At 40.5% G+C, this 23,692-nt stretch overlaps 2 protein-coding genes across 2 annotated transcripts; both read right to left on the bottom strand.

Moving 5' to 3' along the window:
- Positions 1–582: 582 nt before the first annotated feature.
- Positions 583–10,954, bottom strand: gng7 (guanine nucleotide binding protein (G protein), gamma 7). Its single transcript, XM_078277884.1, has 4 exons — positions 10,864–10,954; positions 7,631–7,773; positions 6,344–6,459; positions 583–6,110 (listed from the first exon to the last, which is right to left on the bottom strand). The coding sequence occupies exons 3-4, from the start codon at positions 6,422–6,424 to the stop codon at positions 5,985–5,987; spliced, it is 207 nt and encodes a 68-aa protein (XP_078134010.1). The 5' UTR covers positions 6,425–6,459; positions 7,631–7,773; positions 10,864–10,954; the 3' UTR covers positions 583–5,984.
- Positions 10,955–20,698: 9,744 nt separating this feature from the next.
- Positions 20,699–21,759, bottom strand: diras1b (DIRAS family, GTP-binding RAS-like 1b). Its single transcript, XM_078277794.1, has 2 exons — positions 21,451–21,759; positions 20,699–20,986 (listed from the first exon to the last, which is right to left on the bottom strand). The coding sequence occupies exons 1-2, from the start codon at positions 21,757–21,759 to the stop codon at positions 20,699–20,701; spliced, it is 597 nt and encodes a 198-aa protein (XP_078133920.1).
- Between the last annotated feature and the right edge of the window lie 1,933 nt (positions 21,760–23,692).

Genomic DNA, 23,692 nt, shown 5'->3' with positions numbered 1-23,692 from the left:
CTTAAACATGCAGATGCAACAATTGATAATTAGCAGTAAACACAGCTGAGGCTGATGGGAATTTCAACCATTTTGCAGGTATTTGGTTACTAACCAAATTATTGGACAAATAAAATGTTTTAACAAGATTATGGCGGGAGTGCAAAGTTGTTACAATACATCCTGAGTGGGACATGAATGTGTGTACAGAATTTTATGACCATCAACTTGCATTTAAGGTATAATTAAATTGTCTGAACAGCTATTGAATTAGTTGTTGTTAGACTGCAAATGTCAACCTCATGGTTGTGCTACATAAAAAATCATTGGATCACCAAAGTCAATCAGACTTCGTCTGACATCGGCAGACCTAATTGCAAATGTGAGTTGCCAGAGCAAATAAAACATGAGCTTGCAGATTCATCTTGTTCCCAAGCTAGCAGGAACCACGAATGTCTGTTTTAAATAGCGTTGCATCCAATAGTTGTTTAGATATTTCAGTCTGGACCAAAGTGGGAAACCATCGACAGACTGACATTGCCATTCATAGAGCCATGCCACTAGCATGGCTAAAATTAAAAATTAAAATGACTTAAGAGCATGTATTGTTATATCATATTTTTATTAATGTTATCTACTTCTCAATATCATCTTTTTAACAGCAATATCCACAAAATATTAACAGTGTGCAAGAAAACATGAGTTATGGCACATCAGAGAACAGTTACAAAAAATAGATATATTTTCTTCATAATCAATCAAGGCAAAAAGATACATATACTGTATGTATACACAGGAGATGAGAACACAAAAGATGAGTCTCGGGAAGGGCTCAGAGCCGATTCAGTGAGGTTGAATTTCAAAGTCTACCAGTGAGGAGCCTCAACTTTCCCCACCTGACCTGGAATAAATTTCACCGGGCTCTCTTTGTGATTTCCATCTTGAGCCACATGTTCTACTTTAACACTGTTTATTCTGTTGATCGGATAACCCCAAAACCAGCATTAAAACAATATACGCCACTATAAGGCAAACTAACAACCAATCAGACAAACTGTCAGCCAAACCAGCAATTTAGGCGGGCCGTCTCTGATTTAAGCCCAACCAGCTATGGAATGATTAAAAAAAACAATAATGATAAAAAAAGCATCTGTCAGACATCTCCAGGACAACAGTAGTGTGTTTATGTGTGTGTGCGTGCTGATATGTATGCATGCTGGTTTTATGTTGTGTAAATCTACTGCAGTTGTAATCCTTTGGCTGCACCTTGCAAAGAAATTGTTTTTCCTTTCCTGAACACTGACAACAAATCAGTTATTTCCTCTATGGTGCGTAGTTTCTGTCGCCCCCATGAGGAATTCAAAGTAATGACAACAACACTGTCGGCGCATCCACATGATACAAGCCTTCAATGATCGCACCCCCACCCCTCCTCCATGCAGTTGCTAACACGGAGGATTAAAAAACATCTTCAGAAGAGGTTATTATCTTGTAATTTGTATATCCTCATTGTCTCCAAAGCTTCTGCGTGCAAATTACACCGGACTACACCATTTTGTAAAGATAGCCATGCTGAGAAATGCAGAGAGAGTTTTCTGGAGCTGATAGACTTGATTAGCTTTGTTTCAACTCATTTGGCAATGGCTTGAATGTAACGGACGTTCATTAATATCAAATAGTTGCGCACTATAGCTTTAAGTTTACATTAGTTCAAATTATGGGGAAAGTAAACATATCCCAGATACCTAGTTCTAAATTACTTCCTACCTCTCACTGCAGTTTGCACTCAGGTTTCTGTTTGTAGCCATTTCTTTAGCTTGTTCCTTGTTTTTGTTTTAGTGATGAAAAGACCACCATCCATGTCAACCTCAATCAGGTCAAACCATCTCTTCAATTATCTCTACAGATTTAGATAAAGGGATTTATTTAATTTAAAGGAATAGTTTGACATTTTGGGAAATACTCCTAATACAATAATTGCTGAGAGTTTGATGAGAAGATTGATACCACTTTCATGTCTGTTTGCTATATATGACGCTCTAGTCAGAAGCTGGTGAGCTTAGCATAAAGACTAGAAACGTGGAGCATCTGTTGGTTGCCTAGCAACTTCACGATGATGATGATTCAATAATATTTCAATGAGATATTGCCTGTTAATTGGTGAGCTTTAGAGGTAACAACCTTTGGACAGAGCCGGGCTAGCTGTTTCCCCCTGCTTCAAGTCTTTAAGCTAAGCTAAGCTAACTAGCTGCCACCTTTAGCTTCATATTGATCAGATAAATATGAGCGTGATATCAATCCTTTCATCTAACTCTCTGCAAAAGGCGAATCAGCATATTTCCCAAAATGTCAAACTATTTGTTAAAGTCTCTGAGGCTTTATTGAGTGGTGAAAATAAACTGCAGTTAATATAATATAGCGGAGTCAGTCACAGACAGAGCTAAACAGAAAAAGAATTTCTTTGTCACCTTTGTGGGTTGTTTGGGGTTATTATTATAAAATGGCTTCCCATGCTTCAACCAAACGATTTTAGCTTGTGACAGAATCCTTGTTAACTTTTCTCCAGAATGAGCACACTAGCATCTGACAGATGAAAAGAGTGAGTGGAGACCATACATGCTGCTCTGACTCATGACCTCTCCTCTAGTCAGACCCTGACCTGGAATGGCAGGGCTGCAGTACTGTAACATAACTATGTGACACTCTGCACAGCACTGGAGGCACTGTGTGTTCTTACACACTGTGCCTCTCTCACAAATACACACTCAAAAATGCAAACACTCATGCACTTCTATTTTCTCTTCTCTGCCTACTGCTCTGCCAAATCATCCTTTTCAGCCACCAAACACTAGCACCCGGCACCCCCACACACATGCACGCACACACGCACGCACACACACACACACAGTCTCAGCTCTCTCTATGGCCTTTCTCCAGCTCCTGCTCTCTCTGTACTTTGGGAACTGCCTGCTCTCTGTGTTCGGAAAACAAAGGCAAATGAGAGATGAAGCAGGGCTCTGTACCAGGAACCATCGCCTAGAGTAAACAAGCAGTGATGTTAATTAGCAATTCAACCTGGATTTAGAAATAGTTTTCACATTTTCAGGAAAACGCTTATTTGCTTTCTTGCTGAGTTAGATGAGAAGATCAGTATCACTTTCATTAAAGAGATTGGTATCAATCTTCTCTCAGCAAGTAAGTGAATAAGCGTATGTCCCAAAATGTCAAACTATTCTTTTAAAGACAAGTTCACAAATTGGTCATGGGCACCTAATTTTAAGATATTTTCATTTTGTCACAAAAATTCAGAAAAATTAAGCTTTAAATTTTGTATAAAGAAAATAACACTTCTAGGACTAAATACACCACTAACTTACTTTTTAATGTGGGTATTTTTACAAGGCGTCTGTTTTTCAGACTGTGTGCACACAAACAAGTGCTCACCTCTCAACCCCAAATGTCAGTGCAGCAAGTGGCTCATATTGACCAAGTTATAAGAGACAGAAAAGCAGTGGTTTCACCTCCCCTGACAGTCCATCAGCAGCCATAAGTCCTACCCAAATGACTCCACCCTGCTCTTTCACTGTACTTTACTCTTGACAAAAGCCTCGGCTAAATGCAGCAATTAACCATCAAAAGCAGCTCTCAGTGCCCAGCCCCGCCGCTCCTTTAACCTTTGACCTGTGACAATCAAACTTAAAAAATAACAGCAAGAGAGAGTGTGTGCTATGTACATGTTTGTAGTTCTAGTTGCCTGTCCCACCAAAACCAACACTTGAGAATAAAATGGCTGCTCTGGTGTTAAAGTATAGATCAGGAGGTTGGTTTTTGCCACAGGAATGAGGTCCGATGTTGATTCATCCTCTAACAGGATACAATCCTAAACCTAACACGGCTTTTGTTTTTATCAGGTGTTTGTATTTGTATCTGTGTTTAAAACCATCCTCCGCTATCACAAGCCTCTAAAACCTGAATAACAAAAAAAAAAAAAAAAGATGAAATGAAGACAGACATGACGGTGACTGACAGAACAGAATAATTAGTACTAAAAAAAATCCAACATCCACAGAAAGGGATTCTGTGTTTAGATTTTGCATCTTACAAACACTGTACAGGGTAATACTCAACTGACCAGGTTCCATGGACTCCATAGAAAGAAGAAACTCAAAAATAAACTCAAAACAGCTACTCTTCAACTTATCACTTCTGCACATCTGAAAGAAAGTTTATACACTTAGTTTGTTTCTCTTGACTTCATTTTTTTTCTCACTTTATCTTCAGCTTTTACAATCAAGTTTGGTTTGTCAGAGAGGAGGAGCATTGTGGAGGAGAGCAGGACAGAGGAAACTCAAGATGGGACCGATCCAGTCCCTGACCAGTTTGAGCTCAAACTGGGAGACTGGGAACTTTAAAGACTGGTAAAGCCAGGCCAGGATTTAAAGCCAGAATTAGTATGCATTGAAACAAGAGGTATCCGTCTTCTCTACTGTAGAAGCAAACAAAACAAACACCTCCATATTTGCATTATCCAATGCAATATATCTCTTATATCCTATCCTATCTTAACCTTATGCAAACTGCCAATCGAAAATAATCAAACATAAGAGAAGAAGGTAGAAAATGGAAAGCTTCATTTCTACTTTTCTACAGCTTCACTTTTACTTTTTAAGATTGGGTTTACTCCTCCAGCCTTGCAGTCCTTGCAGACTGATTCTAAGGTATGGTCAGTCTGTGACCTGGCCCTCTCTCAAGGTAAAGCACAGGGAGGCTTGATGTAGAGTAGAAACCTTTGTTTAAGATTCTAGCAGGTATCTGGTTAGGTATTACCCCTGGCTTACAACCAGATCTCCTGTCGTTTCATTAATACTAGCATTTAATGTCAGACAGGAGGAAAAACCTGCTCAGCCAGGGGCAACACCTATGTCAAAGCAAAACAATAATACAAAAGTAAAGTATTATCTAATCTGTTAAGTAATGCTTCAATAAAATATCAAAACGTACATTGAGTTCACGAACAAGTATTTCTTAAGAAAAATGCAGTAAACGTCCAGGGTTAATAGCTTGAGTTCTGTGTAGAGCAGTTCACAATGTTCCCGTCATAGGTGCAGATCTGATGTCAGCTTAGACATCGATTTCAACCAACAGCAGCCATAATAAACTGCAGTGGAATCGGTGACAACAGATCAGCATCTAGAGACGACTTTCTGTACAGGTTGGCACAGCTGGAGGTTTGGCCAAAAGGCTGCAGACAGCTGCAGTGAGGCCACAGGCAGAGAAGGTCTGTTGATACAGGTTTGGGTGGGAACATGCTAGCCTGATAAAGGCAAAGGCTTTAGCCACTCACTCTGAAATAAGCTACTGTAATTTAGCACATGGCAGGTTTGTAGGAAAATCTCTCAAACCTTTTTAAAAAAAGCTTTTATTGAGCTTTTAATGGGAAACCAGGCTGTGTTTGGCATGGTTGGCAAGAGTGCCTACCGCCCATTTCTGTTGCCTACATGCAACCTCCCACTCCTTGCCTACGGCACTGCTGTCCATCCTTTACCCAACCCCTCATTTCATGACAAAACAAGGAACAAATATCCTGGTTTCCTATTGATTATTAATGTCCAAATCTCTTTTTCAAGTTAAGCTGACACTTGTAGTTAATTTACCAGCATATATGAATATTACCAAAAGCACCTCAGTGATATACTGATCTCAGCCACCGAGAGAACAAGATACTTGCCCTCTAGCTGTGGCTCCAGGGTATGGCGCTTTTCCAGAGTGGCTATTTTGGGAGTGTGTGTGTATGCTAGATGGGTTTGAAGTGTGTGTTTGCATGTGATGTGTGTGTGTCTGGGGATCAATTTAAGTACTGAATGTGTGCATTGATGTTTGTCTGTATGTGCATGGGTATGTATGAATGTGTGTGTGTGTGTGTGTGTGTGTGTGTGTGTGTGTGTGTGTGTGTGTGTGTGTGTGTGTGTGTGTGTGTGTGTGATGGCAGGAGGAGCGTAGCGCGGCTATAGGATGATGCAGGGCTTCTTGTCCTTGAAAGGGTTTTCGGAGGTGGGAACCCCAACCAGCAGAGGGTCGCTACGAGCGTGCTGCTCACAGTAACTCATCAGGTCTGCTGCTGCTTTGGACACCTGTCAGGAGAGCGGGAGAGGTGAGGGAAGGCGAGAGAGAAGAAGAAGGTAGAGGATTTAAATGAGTGGAGAGAAATTTGACAAGTAGAGGGGAAAAGAAAAAGATGATGGTGGACAAGAAAGGGAGTTGTGAGGGACGTAGATGAGAGAGGAAGCAGGAGGAGCAAGAGGAAGGTATCACACATGATCATGATCATACATACAACAAACACGGCAGTAAACTATTGTCCTACCTTAATGCGTTCAATCCCTGCCTCAATCCTCAGCTGTTCCACCAGTTTCCTGGCCTGGGCGATATTATTATTGGTAGACATACTGATCCATCAGAATACACCAACTCAGGAGAAAACTGAATGAGAGAGAGAGAGTAAAAAATGTTTGCTATGCAGATAATGATGGATGATTTCATCAAATATGCTGGCCCGCCTCATGTCGATATGCAGGAAAGGCAAAATGACTCCCGGCAACTAAAATCTGACTTTGGAACATAGTTTTGCATGAGTGGACTGACATGCTTTCAAAACTGTTTTGATTTGTGTCTCGTGTGTAACCAGGACAAGACTATCATGGTGAAATGAGGTCTGGCTTGGAAATTTACATTTAAACTTTAGCAAAACAAATATATTACATGTGTACCATATATACCGTATTTTATGACACATAAAAGGTACATTTGTTGTAGTCAGTCAAGTTGTCGATTTTTGATAGTGATGGTGTAACTACATACAACTACAACATTTACAGTGCTTACGGTAAATACAGTTTTGATGATTTCATTTTACGCCACTTTATACTTCTTCTGCACTACATTTTAGAGGGAAATAGTGTACTATTTACTCAACTTCATTTATCTGACAGTTACTTTGCAGATTAAACTACAGAATAAAGTATTTAAATTTAGCTTGACCAACTACTGTACCACATTAAAATGCTGCTTAGACATTAATGCATCAGTCTTAATCATCCAATAATATAATATATAATAATATACTCTAAGAAGGGCCATTTTCTGCATAATGAATACTTTTATTTTTTTGCTACTTTAATTTAGTTAGTAGTTTGTTGATGACACTGCTGCCAGACTTTTATTTGTCATGGAATATGTTTTACATTGTGGTACTGGTACTTTTACTTCTTCCACCACTGTGGAGTATATACTGGGGTATTCTGCCTGATGTATATAAACATATGCATACTGTATATGAACATAATGCTTATATACTGCTCTGACGTATGAGCTGAATCACCCTTAAAGTCCTCAATAGTTTCACTTCGTTGCAGAGTTACAGCACCACCGTGAGGTGACTACTTGGTGGTGCAACATTATTAATAAAAAAAATGGAAATATGAATATGTTTCTTGATCAAAATACACTTTATGGAGGTGATATGCACAGTATAATAAGGCTAGAGCTTGATATACTAACTTAAGAAATATTTGTTAGATTAATAGATCTATGTTTGTCATTTGTGCTAAATATTTTTCAAGCTTTTAGCATAGCAGAGGTAATAGAGGATCACCTGACTGATGGTAGGCAGACAGGACTCTCTCTGAACACAAATGGGACTGGATGCAGATCTGAGCGGTGCAGGGACGACGGAAAAACAGTTGCCAAGTCAAAACGACAGAGCTGGTCTGCAGCTGAGCTCACATTGGCTTGACTCTGTAAAAAAGCAGGTGAGATGGCTGCTGCTTACCCAGTTAGGTTACAGACAGGCAGATATGTTAAATATGTTATAGGGTTTTTTTTAAATCCATTTTCAGTTTTGTATACCTGGGCTTCTAAAAATGTTTCATGTCACAAATTCCAAACTGCATTTAAGATTTTGTTCCATGGATCTATATGGGGAGGTTTTTGTTCTTTTAGTAATTAGTGTGACTGGCAATATAACAACTGTGAGAAGGAAATCTGCATTTAAACAGCCACTCCTATACAATTGTGAATCGGAATAACTGCTGACTTCAATTAGAAAAATCTCAAACTATCCTACATTCAAGTTTTCATATTTCAATTATAGAATAGAATTTGCTTCAATGCCAAACTGTTATCATCAGCCTTATCATTTATATTACAACATCTGTCATCACAACCAGTAATACAACTTCATTGATCATATGGTAGGACATTCCTGCATTGCTGATCCAAAAAAGAGGAAGTCCTTTCATACCTGTGCTGTCAAAGATTCATTTAAAAACCTTCACTTTCTTTCCTTTACACATTTTTTAGCAGAGTGTAGAAGTTTCCCCACCAGTGCATATGATCAAAACGCACCTCGCTCCTCACATACACCACTGTGAGTGTGTTACGACTCTCTGTGTACTGCCCTCTCTCCTGCTTTAATTACTCCTACCGTGGAGTAGCTCAGAGATTCATGTCTGTAATTAGGGCTTTTGTCTGTGTGAGTGTGTGTGTGTGTGTGTGTGTATGTGTGTGTGTGTGTGTGTGTGTGTGTGTGTGTGTGAGAGAGAGAGAGAGAGAGAGAGAGGTGGGAGGGAGTGAATAGATTTACATTATAACACTTAATGCACTTCTCTCTCTCTCTCTCTTTCTGTCTCTGAACACACATTTGTATTATTGTTATACTTCTGAGGACATTTATTAAGTGTCTCCCAACCAAACCCTAATCCTAATCTTAACCCTGAGCTCAAATCCTAATCCCAACTAGACCCTTAGAGGCAAAATACCGCCATTTCTGTCCCTTTTCTGCATTTTTGCTCTCTCTTACACACATGCAAACTTGTTTTTGACAGCACTGAAATGACTTCCTTAATTCCCTGGAGATAAGGGGTGAGCATATCGATACTATTATCTTGTTTTGAGTATCAATACTAGCGTTGATATAATCATTGCCAAAAAGACTACATTAGTGACACGTTAGATCACGTTCTGGAAACAGGAACACTTGTTAGTTCAGAGAATTAACACACAATTAACTTTTGTTTGCTTTTTTAACAGTTAATAACAGAGTAGGGTAAAAGGAAATGCCTGTGTGTTAAATTAGTGGTACCAAAAATTTATTTATAAGTAACCTATAAATGCATTTCCCTCATACATTTTGGCACATGGCATTCTCCTAAATAAGATGCTTGTAATAGTAAAAAGAAAATATATGTATCTGCCTTTGTATAACTTAATATCGTATTGGAATACATTTTTGAGTTTTTGTTTTGGTATCACCCACTCTGTAAATTTACCCTAACACTAGTCCACTACATGCTTAAACCCAACTCTGACTTAAATGTAACCCTCGACTGTAATAGTTCACCATATGAGGCCCTGATCTTTTTCCCTAAATAGGAGGTGATTGTGTGAACAGATGTATGTGTTTAATACAATTGTAAACATACACAGACGCACAACCCTTCCATCACAACGTATCTTCTCATTCCTTGTCAGGGTTTGAGGAGTGTCCCAGTGACAGCCAACAGAAGAATATAGATATGAATATGAACAACAGCAACTCACACTAATACTACACCAAGTAAACACTATACACTAGCCTGAGGTGACAGCACTTTTATCCACTTTGTTTAAAAGCTGTTGTACCTTTCACAAACTACTGCTTTCTGGTTTTGGAAGTGAACTTCCAATTGCAAATGATGGGGTGGTTCAGAAATGTAGGCTATGTTTTCATATTTTCTCAAATGCATAAGCAACAAACTGGCAACTCGCAGGGAACTAACCATTCAGAAATATACAGCCTAAATCACTTTTTTAACACTTCAGTGATATTTTAAACCGAGTGCCGTGATTCCTTCAGCCTGTTGATTTTCTAAACTTTCTGCTATGGCGCATTCCGTGCTGAGAGAAGGAAGCTGTACATTAAACCAGCATCGCTGCCCCTCCGCATTAAAATCTCTCTTCTCCTACGCCCCCAAATAGAAAACATTTTCTTGTAAAGCCGATGCACAGATGCAAACATATAGGCACTGTACGATGGTCATTTGACTTGGACAGGACCAAACACATCACCAGAGCTGGACAGGCCCCGGTCGGCCAGCCAGCGAGCACACAGCCGCTCTCAAGACGCGCAAAAATGCATCAATCCTTATTGATCCTAGCGGCTCCTGGGCGCTGATCGGGCCTGCAGTACGGAGCCATGCCATCCGCTATAGGCCCTGCTTGCTTCTCTACCGTGTGAAAACACAATGCGGGCATTTTGATGGATAGAACAGCATGTCCTCTCTCTCCAATGGCTATCCACACGCACACACACACACGCATACGCACAGTGCGCGCAAGCACAAACAGACCTTGTGCACATATCTGAGCCAGAGATATTTTCCCAAGTGAAGACCAGACTAGACCGCTTCAGTTCTGCAAATAGGCCCTAATCGTTAGCAGTGGGAGCAGGGTGGTGACACGTTTTGAGGGAGGCAGGCTCCTGCATCCAATATAAACCCATCCAACAACAATGGGCACAAGAGTGGAGCGCATGCCTTTATGTTCCGCTATTATGCAAATTGATCGGCACACACGGCCTACTTCAGCATATAAAATCCAGAGGTTTTTGGAACCAGTGTCTTGTGCGTCCACAGAGTCCAGACGAGCTGTAGGAAATCTTCCACTGACCCTGTCCCCGGTCCTCCCCACCCTCTCTGCCGGCAAAGGGCTGGGGAAAACCGGATTCGTGACACTGATGAAGCCCCTCTCCGCTGCAGCCACCCTCGGTGACGAGAAGCCGGGGTTGCATAGGCGCTAAGACAATTATTATACACAGGGAGAAAAATACCCAAATATCTCCAAACTCACCTCCGAATGCGCTGTATTGGTGATTTAAAGGGCCAGATCCGCTGGTTTCTCACCCTCTCTGCTCGTTCACTCCCCGTCTTCGCCGAGCCAAACGCCTCCCCCTTCGCTACCAGTGTCTGTCCACTCCTCTATACCCCCCTCCCTTCTCTTCCTCCCTCCCTCTCTCCGTCTCTCTCCCTTCATCCGATCCGGTGACAGCACCTTTAACCCAGGGGCTCCCAAACAAACATTCACAAATATAGTGTCTGCTAAACAAGAGGAGTTTGAATGAATAGGTTTTATTTTCAATGGATGTAGGCTATTTGAAGTCATCTATTTAGTTGGGGAACCCTGGTGCCCCATCAGGACTCGCAAAGACTTTTGCAGCCCCGATACGTTTGGATGGATGTTTTGACGTGTAGATTGACACTTGCATGAATTAAAACCCCATACAAAATTATTTTAGAAAAATGTCTTCCTCTGCTTTCAGTGTATAGCCTACCTTTATTTGACAATGAAGTCAAAAAAGATCTTGCTGGAAACCCTGGAGACCTCTTTTTTTGGAACACTGATCTGTAGTGACACATTGAATGGCTTCTTCCCACCATTTAATTCATCCCTGGTCGTTTTGATCTATTATAGGCTAAATGACAACCATTGCTAGGCAAATAATCAAATAGGTTACAACAAAATGCCTGAAATTAACTAAAAATACCTTTGATGACCCTTATCCAAAATGCTGTATCATCTTTTGAGTGGCCCATGATTTTGTATACAATTTCAGATTTTGGTTATGTCGTCTATTTTAAATGTCTCCAAGATATTGCTTGTCATATTCTTCTGAATATAATATGTAATCATACCATAAACGCACCAAAAACATTTTTCTAAAATCTGCGTTTCTCTTTATAACCCTCTTCTTCTTGCAGGCTTTGGGGGAAACTAAAGTGATTTATTTTACTTTGTTTTCCCTTATCACTGCAGTTAATGAAGATAAAGACTGTAGTGTATGACACTTATAGGCAATTTTCCACATTCATTGTAGGTTTTGGACTAGTGCTTGAATTAAGTACACTGGCCTGTCCTTTTTTCTACTGCAAGGTCTGCATACTATACGCCTTATTTCACAACTGCATGACTTACCCAACCTGCAATCCACCCCTGTCTTGTAGCCTGTGTCCCATGTCGATCTGTGTACCACACAGTCAAAATTACTCTTCTCCCCATGACTCCACTGCGCTGTGTTGCCACACGGCGGCGCCATTGACCCAGCCGTAGTTCCGTCTACTTCGGCGAGGTGTGGGCCGCTCCTGCTATTCCTGGCAGGCCCACGCTTCCTCCGTTTCCAGCGAGCTGTAGTCCACTCCTCCACACGGAGCTAAAAGGGCTGCATCGGCAGCATGACTATTGGCTGAATGTGGACGGTTGACTCTGTGGTGAAGAGGGGCAAACGGTTTGATGAGTAGGATGGGGACCATAAAACCCTGGTGATACTGACAGAGAAGGAGATGTAGGGAGCCGGCATGACATTTTGCTGCTTTGTTGAACACACTTCTACAGCCATAACTTCCTCATGGCTGTATGGAAACCCCTTTTTGAGCTACTTCTAACGTCAGGAGAGCTATTTATAACTAGCACAGAGAACTGCATTGGCCTCATTTTCACTGAAGTGTGAAATTATGCATATACATTTCTCTTCCATTTCCTCACCTTTTAGCCCTCTCTTTCTCCTTCTCCCTCCTTTATTTGTCTCATTTCTTTCTACAGTTTCACTCTCTGTATTCCCTAGCCTACGCCCCCCCCCAGTGGATTACAGCAGCTCTTCATTTTCTGAGACATGAGCGGTGGAAGCCCGATGAGTCACGATTAAAAGATGCTCTCAGGCTGACAGAGGTAGCACCCATCCACCCACACACGCGCGCGCACACAACCACCCGCCCACGCACGCATGCACGCACACACACACACACACACACACACACACACACACACACACACACACACACCTTGTATCCCTTTCTCTGAGCTGTCATGTGTGCACACAGACTTTCCCAGATGTAGAAGCACACGTGTAGACTGTGTGTTTGCTTGTGCGTTTGTGGACAATAATATTATCTCATTAAGACCCAGGAGAGGGGTTGCCACACTGGCCTGGAGGGTTAAGAGTTTTCGTCTTTCTGCGTTGTTACACACTCCAGCAGCAGCATGGGAGACCTCTGCTTGTCGTAACGCATCTGTTTCTACCAGGGTGAGGGTCACACCACACTCTCATGGGACAACCGTCGTCAACGTCACGCTGTCTCCATAGCAACCGCACTGGGCACAGCATCCCCGAGCAGATGTTAGAGGGACAAGAGAGAAGTGAGAGTGAAAGGAGGAGTGGGAGACTGTGATTCCAGCATCTCCCTCTCTCTGTGTGTGTGTGTGTGTGTGTGTGTGTGTGCGTGTGTGTGTGTGTGTGTGTGTGTGTGTGTGTGTGTGTGTGTGTGTGTGTGTGTGTGTGTGTGTGTGTTGAGGCTTTGGGCTAAAATGCAAAATATTCATAATTAAAATGCTGATTCTAAACAGGTAGGCCTATTTACTACAGCTTACAGCCATTTTACTTTAGTGTGTTAGCATGCAGTGGTGGAATGTAACCAAGTTTACTCAAGAACTGTACTCAAGTAGCCTACAAATAGGAGGTAGGCCTACTTTAAGTGTATCCATTTCATGCTACATACTACTTTTACAGCTGTAGCTAGCCTACAACTTGCAGGTGAATATTTGACACATAAAAAAGGCTACATGATGAGCTTATAAAATATGATGCCTTGACTACTCAAAAGTATAGTTAAAATGAGCTCCATCATGACCAACTACAACAGTAGATTTGTACTTATGCATCAGTAAGTAGGCTATAACAATAATATGAGGGTGTCAGTCAGTAGGGAGTTGGGTTGGGAAGCGGAGGGTTGCTGGATCAAGTCCCCATACGGACCAAAGTATGGTGGTGGACTGGTAGCTGGAGAGGTGCCAGTTCACCTCCTGGGCACTGCCAAAGTGTTTTTGAGCAAGGCACCAAACCCCCAATTGCTCGGGGCACCTTTCCATGGGCAGCCCCCCCCTCACTCTGACATCTCTCCATTAGTGCATGTATAGGTACTGAACATGTGTGTGTAATTCAGGCATGTGTGTAATATGGGTAATAACAACAGAGTGAAAAAACATTGTGATTTCCCCTTGCGGGTTTAATAAAGTATACATTAATATAGGCAAGGTCTATTGTAGTATAATTATGCATAATTAGTACTTTTACTTTTGATACTTTGAGTACAGTTTGCTAATAATACTTTTACTTGAATGACACTTCTAATGCATGTCTTTCACGTATTATTACTTTTACTTAAAAAATCTGCTAAGTAAATCTGAATACTACCTTTGCCACTTAGCATGCTAACATTTGTTATTTAGCAGTAAACACAAAGAGCAACTGAGGCTAATAAGAATGGCAATAGTTTTGCAGGTATTTGTTCATAAAAAAAGTATTAGACAATTTAAAATGTTGACCTGATGATAGCCCTAAAGATAGCAGTTAATGCTAATCAGCACATGCATGTCTGTACAAAGTTTCCTGGCAATCTATCAAATAGTTGTTGAGATATTTCAGTCTGGATCAAAGTGGTGGACCAACCGATGGCTAAAAGTCATCAAACCTCTGTCAGCAACGTTAGCACAAGTGATGTTGAGTCATCACATACCAGTGGCAAGGAAAAGGAGAAAAATCAAAAAGAAGAGAAACACTCCTCAGTTCACATTTTTATTAGGAAAATCATTTTGCAGATTTGATTATTATTATCATCTATATATATATATATATATATATATATATATATATATATATATATATATATATATATATGTTATTTTCCGTTATTCAGAGGATGCATCAGCACAGTATATCTTAATAGGAAGACTATTGCTAGAATAAATATCTATACATTATAATTAGTTAAATAAAAGTCCCAAACAGAAGAAAAGATAAAGCAATTGAATCATTTACAAAAAACAATAAGTGCTTAAAAGAAATAAAACTGAATTTGCAAAACTGAAGCCGTAAATGCTGCTGAGGAATTTATTTAAAAAATACAAAGATGATTCACAGTTTGTGTCCTTGTTCTCATGCTGGCTGTAACACCAATAGGGACCATGCAGGAATGAAGGGCCAGAGCGACAGGATAGTACCAAACTACATTACCCACAAAGTCTATATGTCCCACTTTACACCCCCTGTCTGCAAAAAACAGCTTGTGAGGATCTGAGGCGATTACACAAGATGTAAAGGGGTGAGCTGGAGCAACACTGGTTTCCTTTAGATCTTCTGCCTTTTAGCTCAACTCGACAGGACTGTAACCTGTCCTTGTCGGTAGGAATGAGTTTATGGAACATACCTTAGTTAGACTAAAAAAAAAAACCAACCCTTTCTGTGTATTTAGATTTTACCGACTGCCCTTTGTTTCAGTGTCACAGGGTCATGTTTCTCATCCTGCTATGGAAAAACACATGTGAACCACACTTCCTCTGCTGTACAACATGCTCTTAAGCAACATGACCAGTGCTAAAACACGGTGAGGTGAACTTTGCCTGGTCCTAATTGAAATTTGGTTGTTGCCTATGTAGATTTGTATGGAGACCCAAAGTGTTTAATATTAAATAAATTAATATGACATTATGAAATAAATAATCATATGAATTACATAAAGAAAAAATACATTACAGCTGTGAAATAATCAACAAATATTTTAAAAACTCAGTTTAGTATAATTAAATATTATTTTATCATGTTTCTTTTCACAATAGCATCATTTATTGACATTTTTATTCAATTCCAGCAATTTTTAGTTTCAAATGCTTCTGAAGTTTGTTTTTATTTCACAATGCCAGTTTCTTTTATAAAGCCACTTTTCATCTAAACAGACAAGGAAGATCCTGTTATGTGATTGGCTCCTGCTTTGGTCTGATTAAGCAGACAGTCAATCACACAACTGGTTTTGCCCTGTTTGTCTTGATTAACAGACAAAGACTTTGTGATTAAAAGTGCGTTACAAAATAAATGTTCATTAGGAAAAACAAAAAACTGTTACATTGACATTAGGAAATAAAAAAATATAATAATATAAATAAAATAAAAATGACCTGCAGTTAACTCTTATTTTAAAAAGAAACCGGATGACATTTTATAATAATGAGCTGACTTTAAAACTTTCATTGCATTATTTTAATATTTCATATATATTCTATAGGCTGTATTTAGTCATATGATTATTTATTTTACATCTTATTTAATTAATCTAAAATTGGTCACTGTGGGCTTCCATAGTTTTCCTCTTTCAAAGTCAATTACTTTTTTTTCTTGCTTAGAAAAGTATAGCACACTTTGGAAAACGCCAAAAGTGTTGACAGCTGATGAAGATTACATAAAGTAACCAAGTAGCACTGAAGGAAACTTTTAGTTTTGCTGTGTTACTTCAAATTGGACACTTTGACTATAACAAGGAAATGCAGGTGAAGGCACCTTCCCACCACAGCATCCTTTCCTCTGCACACTCATCTCTCATCTCTGAAATATTAAGTCCTTTGAACACTATTTACAACTATCTACAATCAGATGTGAGCAGGGTCGGCCTTTCGTCTGTTTAAGTGCAACCGACTCACAAACACACACACAAAAATTGGAGGAATGAATGTGAAAGAAACTCAAGATTTCAGGGGACGGACAGATGATTTACAGAGTAGTAGTGCTGACAGTGGTGCCTGAACAACAGAGCAGAGCAGAAGAAAAAAAAACAGCCAATGAGAGAATGAGGCCTGTATAAATGTAATATGCCTGTGTAAGTGTGTGCGTACAGCTAAGGGCATGCAGTCTGTCTATTTTGCCTCCATGCCTGCGGGATGACTCATGAAGAAATGTGTAGGCATTCTCCACAGGAAAGCTTCAAATATCTGACAGACATTTCATAAGATGGTAACAACAGCACACAAACATGCACACATACACACTCATGCAGGCCAGAGTGAAGGGATGCAAATAGGTGGCTGATTGCGCACATACATGGATGCACTCACGGTCACACACACACACACACACACACACACACACACACACACACACACACACACACACACACACACACACACACACACACACACACACACACACACAGACAGCAGCAGTGGTAGTGAATATGCTTCATTGGTAAATGAGATGAGACAAGCGATGGGAGGACGGGGCAGAGGTGTCTGTCCTGATTCATGCCAGCATTTAACTCACACAGCCCAAGAAACTTAACGGACACTTACACACTTCCCATGCACGCCTCCTCACATGCAAGCACATTTAAATCTTATACAGGCTAGTTAGTCAGTGCAGTAAGCACCCCATATTTTTACACTATTTCTATTATTAGCACAGCCTCTCGCTTCAGCATGATGTCCATACTGCTCTTGCACGTTGTCTCATTGTTTTTCCCTCCCTGCTGTATCATATTCCACACAGGAACATGAACAACGACAGTCTCCTGTAGACGTCAGCAGAACAACAGATTGCACAAACATGCGCTCGCAAGCTGGTGTTTGCGTGAAGCAACCAGACGTGTCAAGCTTATATTTATGCAGCCTGTGCACCACCACTGCCAGTAGCCACACATCAGATCAGACCAGAACTGTTTGACAGTTATACAGATAATTTCCAGCTTTAGTTTTTCTATCTTTTTAACCTTTAGAAGGACACATCAGGTAGGTACATGACAGGACAGAAATCACCCCATCCTTCTGGCATCTAAAACAAACCAACACAAAGAATTTCAAATACAACTTGTTTTTTGTTTTGTTTTAAATATAAACTGATGAAAAATGAAGAAGAGTATGTGTAAGAATCCCTGGCATCTAAGAGGTAAAGGGTAGGTTTTACAATGCACATTTTTGAGTATAACAGGACCTCACATTAGTGCAAAGTACAACACGATCAATAACAACAGATTCATTCAGCTTTCCAAATAAAATAAAAAGGAACATCCATGGAGTGGAACCTTTAGTTACATAGTCACATTTTGCTAGTATTATCTGATTGATAGATCTGAAGAGTGGAAATGTCAAATACAATATATCATGAACATCATTATTAAGCTTTATATTACAGTACATAGCAACATCGAGCCTTCTACTGTATTACTGTATAACATTTCCTGCTTACAAAGGACTTATTCCCAGAAAGACAGTTTTTCTTTACATGGGTAACATCTTACTTGAAGCTCTTATGAATATTTTATTCAACTACCATTTTATTTACAATAACTACACGTTTGAATTTTTTTTATGTGGGTCTGTGGGTGTGAATAATGCAGGACAGACATTTTACATGATGCTTATAAATGAGGCATTGCTGATTAATAAGCAAGTCTTCAAGTAAAATGTCACCCTAAAGTGCCCTGTTGTTGATTCTGCTGCACATATAAAGACAGACGGAAACAGTTGCTGTGCTTTTTTTTTTCCAGAGAGATGGACACACAGTTAAAAGGGGCATCATCTATGTCTTTGGGTTAAACAGTACAGAAACAGATTATCCTCCACCCAAATTGTTAAAACCGCCTGAGAGATGAAGAAAAGTAGACGAATAATCTGACCATCCTCCTCCGTCCTATATGATCTACAATTATGTGGGGTTATGTCGCATTTACGCGCTTCAATCACAACCACAGCTAACTGGTTACATCACGATACCCTTTTGCTCAACAGAACCACAACCTCACTGTGCCATGTACCGGACAAATAAAACACTTTACTATCTATATCTTTATCTATATCGAGACAGAGAAGCTACCGGTGATCATGATGCGATTTGTTTCTCCATGTTCAGGATTGGTGAATAAATGTCAAAGATGAAAAATTGCACAAAGAAAAAAAAAAAGAAACAAAAAATGTACAAATAGATACGTTGGTAAAAAAGTATTGTGCTTTTGGCTGTCCTGTGTACACTGTGTACAATATTCAGAGCTCCTGCATGTAAAAAACAAAGGGTTTATACATGCACTTTGGACATACAGTAGAGCTATTCAATGGCTCCAGGAGGATATTCTGTTAGGCAGAGATCATTAACACTTAACATAAGCAAAAACATGAGAAATTACAGTTCTGTGTGTGCACGTGGGTGTGTGTTTATGATATAAAGTGCAATGTGAGGGCATTGAGGCTGAGTGAACCCTGTCTGTCTTCATGTAATCAGTCAACGGTGTTACTCATATTGACGTTTTTTTTTTACACTTGCATGAATGCATTTGTGCGCATGCTGTGTGTGTGTATACAGTATGTGTGTGTGTGTGGCCCATTCTGTTTCCTGTTTACCGATGCCTACAATGAGCGTATGAGAGGTAATGTGACCAAACCAACCAAAGAGGAAACAGAATTTAGCGATTCCTGTCGCACTGATTAATCAGCATAGAGCAATTTTATATCCATCCCTTATTTATTTATTTATTTTTCTCAGTGTGCTTTTTGTTTAAGGAGGGCTTTTTTTTTACATTAATTTAAAGAACATCATAGAGCAAACAAACAAGAAAAAGGCAAAAGAAGAGAAACCTTCACATGAAAAGTGCCAAAGCAAACTGACATTCTTGACTTCACAACCAAAAATCATCCCTTTCCTCTTACCACCTTGGCAATGATTATTCGAGTGTATCATCCTCGTAGACAAGTTAGACTTGTATTTCTGTTTCCTATGTTTGATGAGAGTCCAGCTTCTTTTCATCCAGAGTTATTCTACACTAGATGAGAGTCTTAAAAGGATTGTTGCGTCGTATCAGTAGCGTGTGTGCATACCCTGCCGCTGGATGCTTCTCCACTTCAGATGAGGTCATTTAGAGAGTTCGCAGATGAGTTTTTATCATAATGACAGCTTGATTAATGTCAAAAAGGGCCTTTTTATCTTTCAGGAGGGATGATTAGGATGAGGAGATGTGAAGATTAAGCTTTAATGCTTCAAACACCTCATTCCTCTGACTGACGTGTAGACTTAGAGATGGAATAGATTTAAAGACCCCATGTTATATACATCAGGGTCCTGATGAGCGGCTCTGGGATTTAGCTGGGTCACATGTTTTTGCTGTAAATGTCACGCTAGCAGTCTAAAACCTTTATGGGTCCTGCGCTTTCTAGAGTGAGGGACACCTCAGTCTCTTAAAACAGTGTTTCTACCAGATGAGTGAGCTTAACTAACTTTGTTGACTCATATATGTGTACATTACGTTTCTCTTTATGTGTTAAAGTAGGGGGGGTAGGCGAAGGATGAGGGTGCTGGGATGACGAGGGGTGTGAGCTGAGCATGGAAGGAGGGTTTGGATGAAGAAGTAAGAGAGGACTGTATGTTTTGATCAGAAACCTTCAGTTTTTTGAGGGGTGCTGCAGTCTGTGGTATATATTGCAGTCCAAGGTCTTGATCATGGAAAAGTCCACACCCACGCTGTTTCCGACTATAGCTGACGGCCACAGGTTATTCATCTGTGACACACTTCTTGTTTTTTTGCCTCTCGATATTCTGTCAGTCCCCCTCATCTCTCCTTTTAGCAGAATGCACATGGATGTAAAGCTCCAAACTGAAATTCTGTAGTGTTTACAAAATAACTGCTGAGTTGTGTTTGAGAACGCACCAGTCAAACGGAGGATGTGGATGATGAGATTCCTGTTACCTTCCAGACGTTTTGCTCGCAGTGATGCGTTTAGTGAGTCCCTTCCTCTCTCTCTCGTCTTCCTTCTTTTCCTCCCTTTCTTGGGCCCCCCCCCTCCCTCCTCTCTCAACCTCCACCTCCCCTCTCCTCCTCACCTGGAGTTACATGACGCTGCATTTGCCCTTCAGTCTCTCGGCGCGGGACTGCTTCCCTGAGCGCTTGCCGTCGATGTTGAGGCTCATGTTCCTCTTCTTGTCCAGGTTGAGGAGCTCCTGAAAAAGCTCGGTTACGTTGTGGTTGGTCTTGGCCGACGTCTCCATGAAGGCGCACTTCCACTGGTTGGCCTGGGCTTCCCCGTCCTTGGTGTCCACCTCCCGCTGAGTCTCGTCGCTCTTGTTGCCCACAAGCATGATGGGGATGGCCTCAACATTGCCCTTGATGGCCAAGACCTGCAAAGGAGGAGGGAAATAAGGGTAGTGTGTGTTATGTTCTGGCTGGTCAGTGCACAATATACTGTAAATACAAAAAAATTCTTTTGGTGGTAATTGTTACCCCAATATTGGCATCCAGAGAGACTATATGCCTAAACAATCAAATACAGGACTCAATAAACAATATTGTATTTTAAGATTATTATAATTGTATGTGTTTATCCTTGTTTTATTATAAATTTCATGATTATCTAATTTTTTTGTAAATCACTTTGTGTTGCACTTCATGCATGAATTGTACAACAAAAATAAAGTTTATTATTATTCTTTATCAAATGAAACCAACAGCTGTGATAATAGATTGATCCTGAAATTCCATCTTGTATGTAAGGTTTACAACACACACATACACACACACACACACACACACACACACACACACACACACACACACACACACACACACACACACACACACACACCTGTTGGTAAATGGGTTTGAGTTCCTCCAGGGACTGTTTGCTCGTGATGGAGTAGACCAGGATGAAGGCATGGCCTTTAGAGATGGACAGGCGCTGCATGGCCGGGAACTGGTGGCTCCCTGTGGTGTCGGTGATCTGGAGGGTGCACACACTCTTATCGCAGCTGATCACCTGGCGGTAGGTGTCCTCCACTGTGGGGATGTAGGTGTCCCTAAAGGTGCCCTTCACGAAGCGCAGGACCAGGGAGCTCTTCCCCACTCCCCCTGCCCCGAACACCACCACACGATAGTCGTTGCTCTGCTCCGGCATTCTGCCCCCCTCAGGCTTAAGACAGTGTTACACCTATGATGTTTAGGGTGGAAGCATGGGGAGGGAGCATGGGGAGGGAGCAGGTGGAGGAGTGGGGAGAAGAGGATTATTTTAGCAAAGAGGAATTTTAACAAAGGAGCAGTCAGCAGATCACAAAGCAGATGGAGGAACAGGAAGGGAAGCGCTTGCGGGACTCAAACTCAGGCCAGCGGGTGTGAAAGGCCAGCGGGTGTGAAAGCACTCTAAGTGTCCTCATGGTCTGACTATGAGCCAGAGTACAAATTAGAGAGGATGAGGTTGGTGAGGTTCCAAGTGTTTCACCTGACGCAGACATTTCCCTGATCAATACTGTTCGCAGAGTCACAGTTTCTCAGTTTCATCCCCAAAAACATTCCAGCGTTTCCTCATTCATCAACTTTAGCAACTGCAGTAAAGCCTGGAAGAGACAGAGAGTCCTTGCAGCATAGGAGAAAAACAATAACAATAACATGAACTCATGTATAATACAAAGCAATCCCATCCAATTCAACAAAAACCCAAACAACAGCTTTAAAAACAAGTTGAATCACCTCTCTAACACAAAAACAGAGCATTGTTAGCATCACAAAAAGAAGTAGATATTGCAGTTCTGCTGCATTGGATTTCATTAGGTTGCATGTGTACATGATAATGTGTACATATCTTGAATGTATGTTTGACCAGACTGACTAAACAACTGATTCTCTTCAGTGACTCTCTGTAGTGTAGATCCAATCACAGGGTAGCAAGGATAGGCTCTTATTCTAAATGTAAACTAAAACTTATTAAAGCTGCTCTAAACAATATTTTTATACCAACAATGGCTCCAATAACTACATATATGTGCAAGATATTGCTTCTAGTGACAAATGAACAGAATTATCACAGACTCTGCAGTTTCATTTAGCTCTACGGAGCCTTTAAATGTCTTTCAGCTCATTGTTTTGGTGTTACAGCCCGCAACTTCTCAACTTCACTGTTTTGGTTGAGTCTCACAGCTCTCATAACCTTGTTTCCTGCAGCAGACATCTGTTTTCAGGGAAGAAGCTCTGATAAAAACAACTTTATGCTATCTGCCCAGCACCAAATGACGATGGTGAACACAATGGAGCATTTAGCTGTTAAAGCTAAGATTAATGGAGCCCAAAACAGCGCTAAAATGAGGGTGAATATTGGACTTAGATCCACCTGTTGGCCAAAAACACGACTCACAATGTTCTGCTGGATGTGTAAATAAGCAACTATTCACTTGCTAACAGGTTCGCCATATCAACTTAAAAAGGTTGTGTGTGGTTATGTGTCAGTGTTGTGTTTCCTGCTTGTTGCACTGGCCAAACAATTTAGGCATACCTTAAACATGCATTAATTAATATTTCTTTTTAATTTTTTCTGTAGAAACCAGTTATGATTTGTTTGTTTTATAAAATACCTGCTGTGCACATCTAGTGTTATACCTGTAAAAAAAAAAAGACATAGTGCACATAAAACTAAAACCACACATATTTACACTATTTAGTAGAAAAGAAAAGAATATGCAGATAAAAACGAAGAATTCCAAAGCTATAAAAAATCGGATTCGCAGTCAGCAGCAACACTGCACATTGCTCTGCAAAACTTCACTCTTAATATTACTTGCTGCAACTCATACATATGCATCAGAACAATGTCCTCACACCTAATCTATTGCTATCTTTGTAAGTGCGTGTGTATCTGCTGAGCGTATGTGCATGATTACACATTGTATCTGTTGCATTATTCATCTGCTGTGGTTCTAAACTTGCTTTAAGTTCCCATAATAAGATACTCATTCAGTTGTGATCATGTGCTGCTCTCTAAGCTTCAGCTGTAATGAAACAGTAAATTGAAGTCAATACTAGATGGAATAAGTGGATTTCTGTCATGCTAGTACTGCTGG

This window comes from Sander vitreus, chromosome 20, assembly GCF_031162955.1.
Source record: "Sander vitreus isolate 19-12246 chromosome 20, sanVit1, whole genome shotgun sequence".
NCBI classification, from domain to species: Eukaryota; Metazoa; Chordata; class Actinopteri; order Perciformes; family Percidae; genus Sander; species Sander vitreus.
Note: the sequence above shows the minus strand (reverse complement) of the source record. Positions and strands in the feature narration are given on the sequence as shown.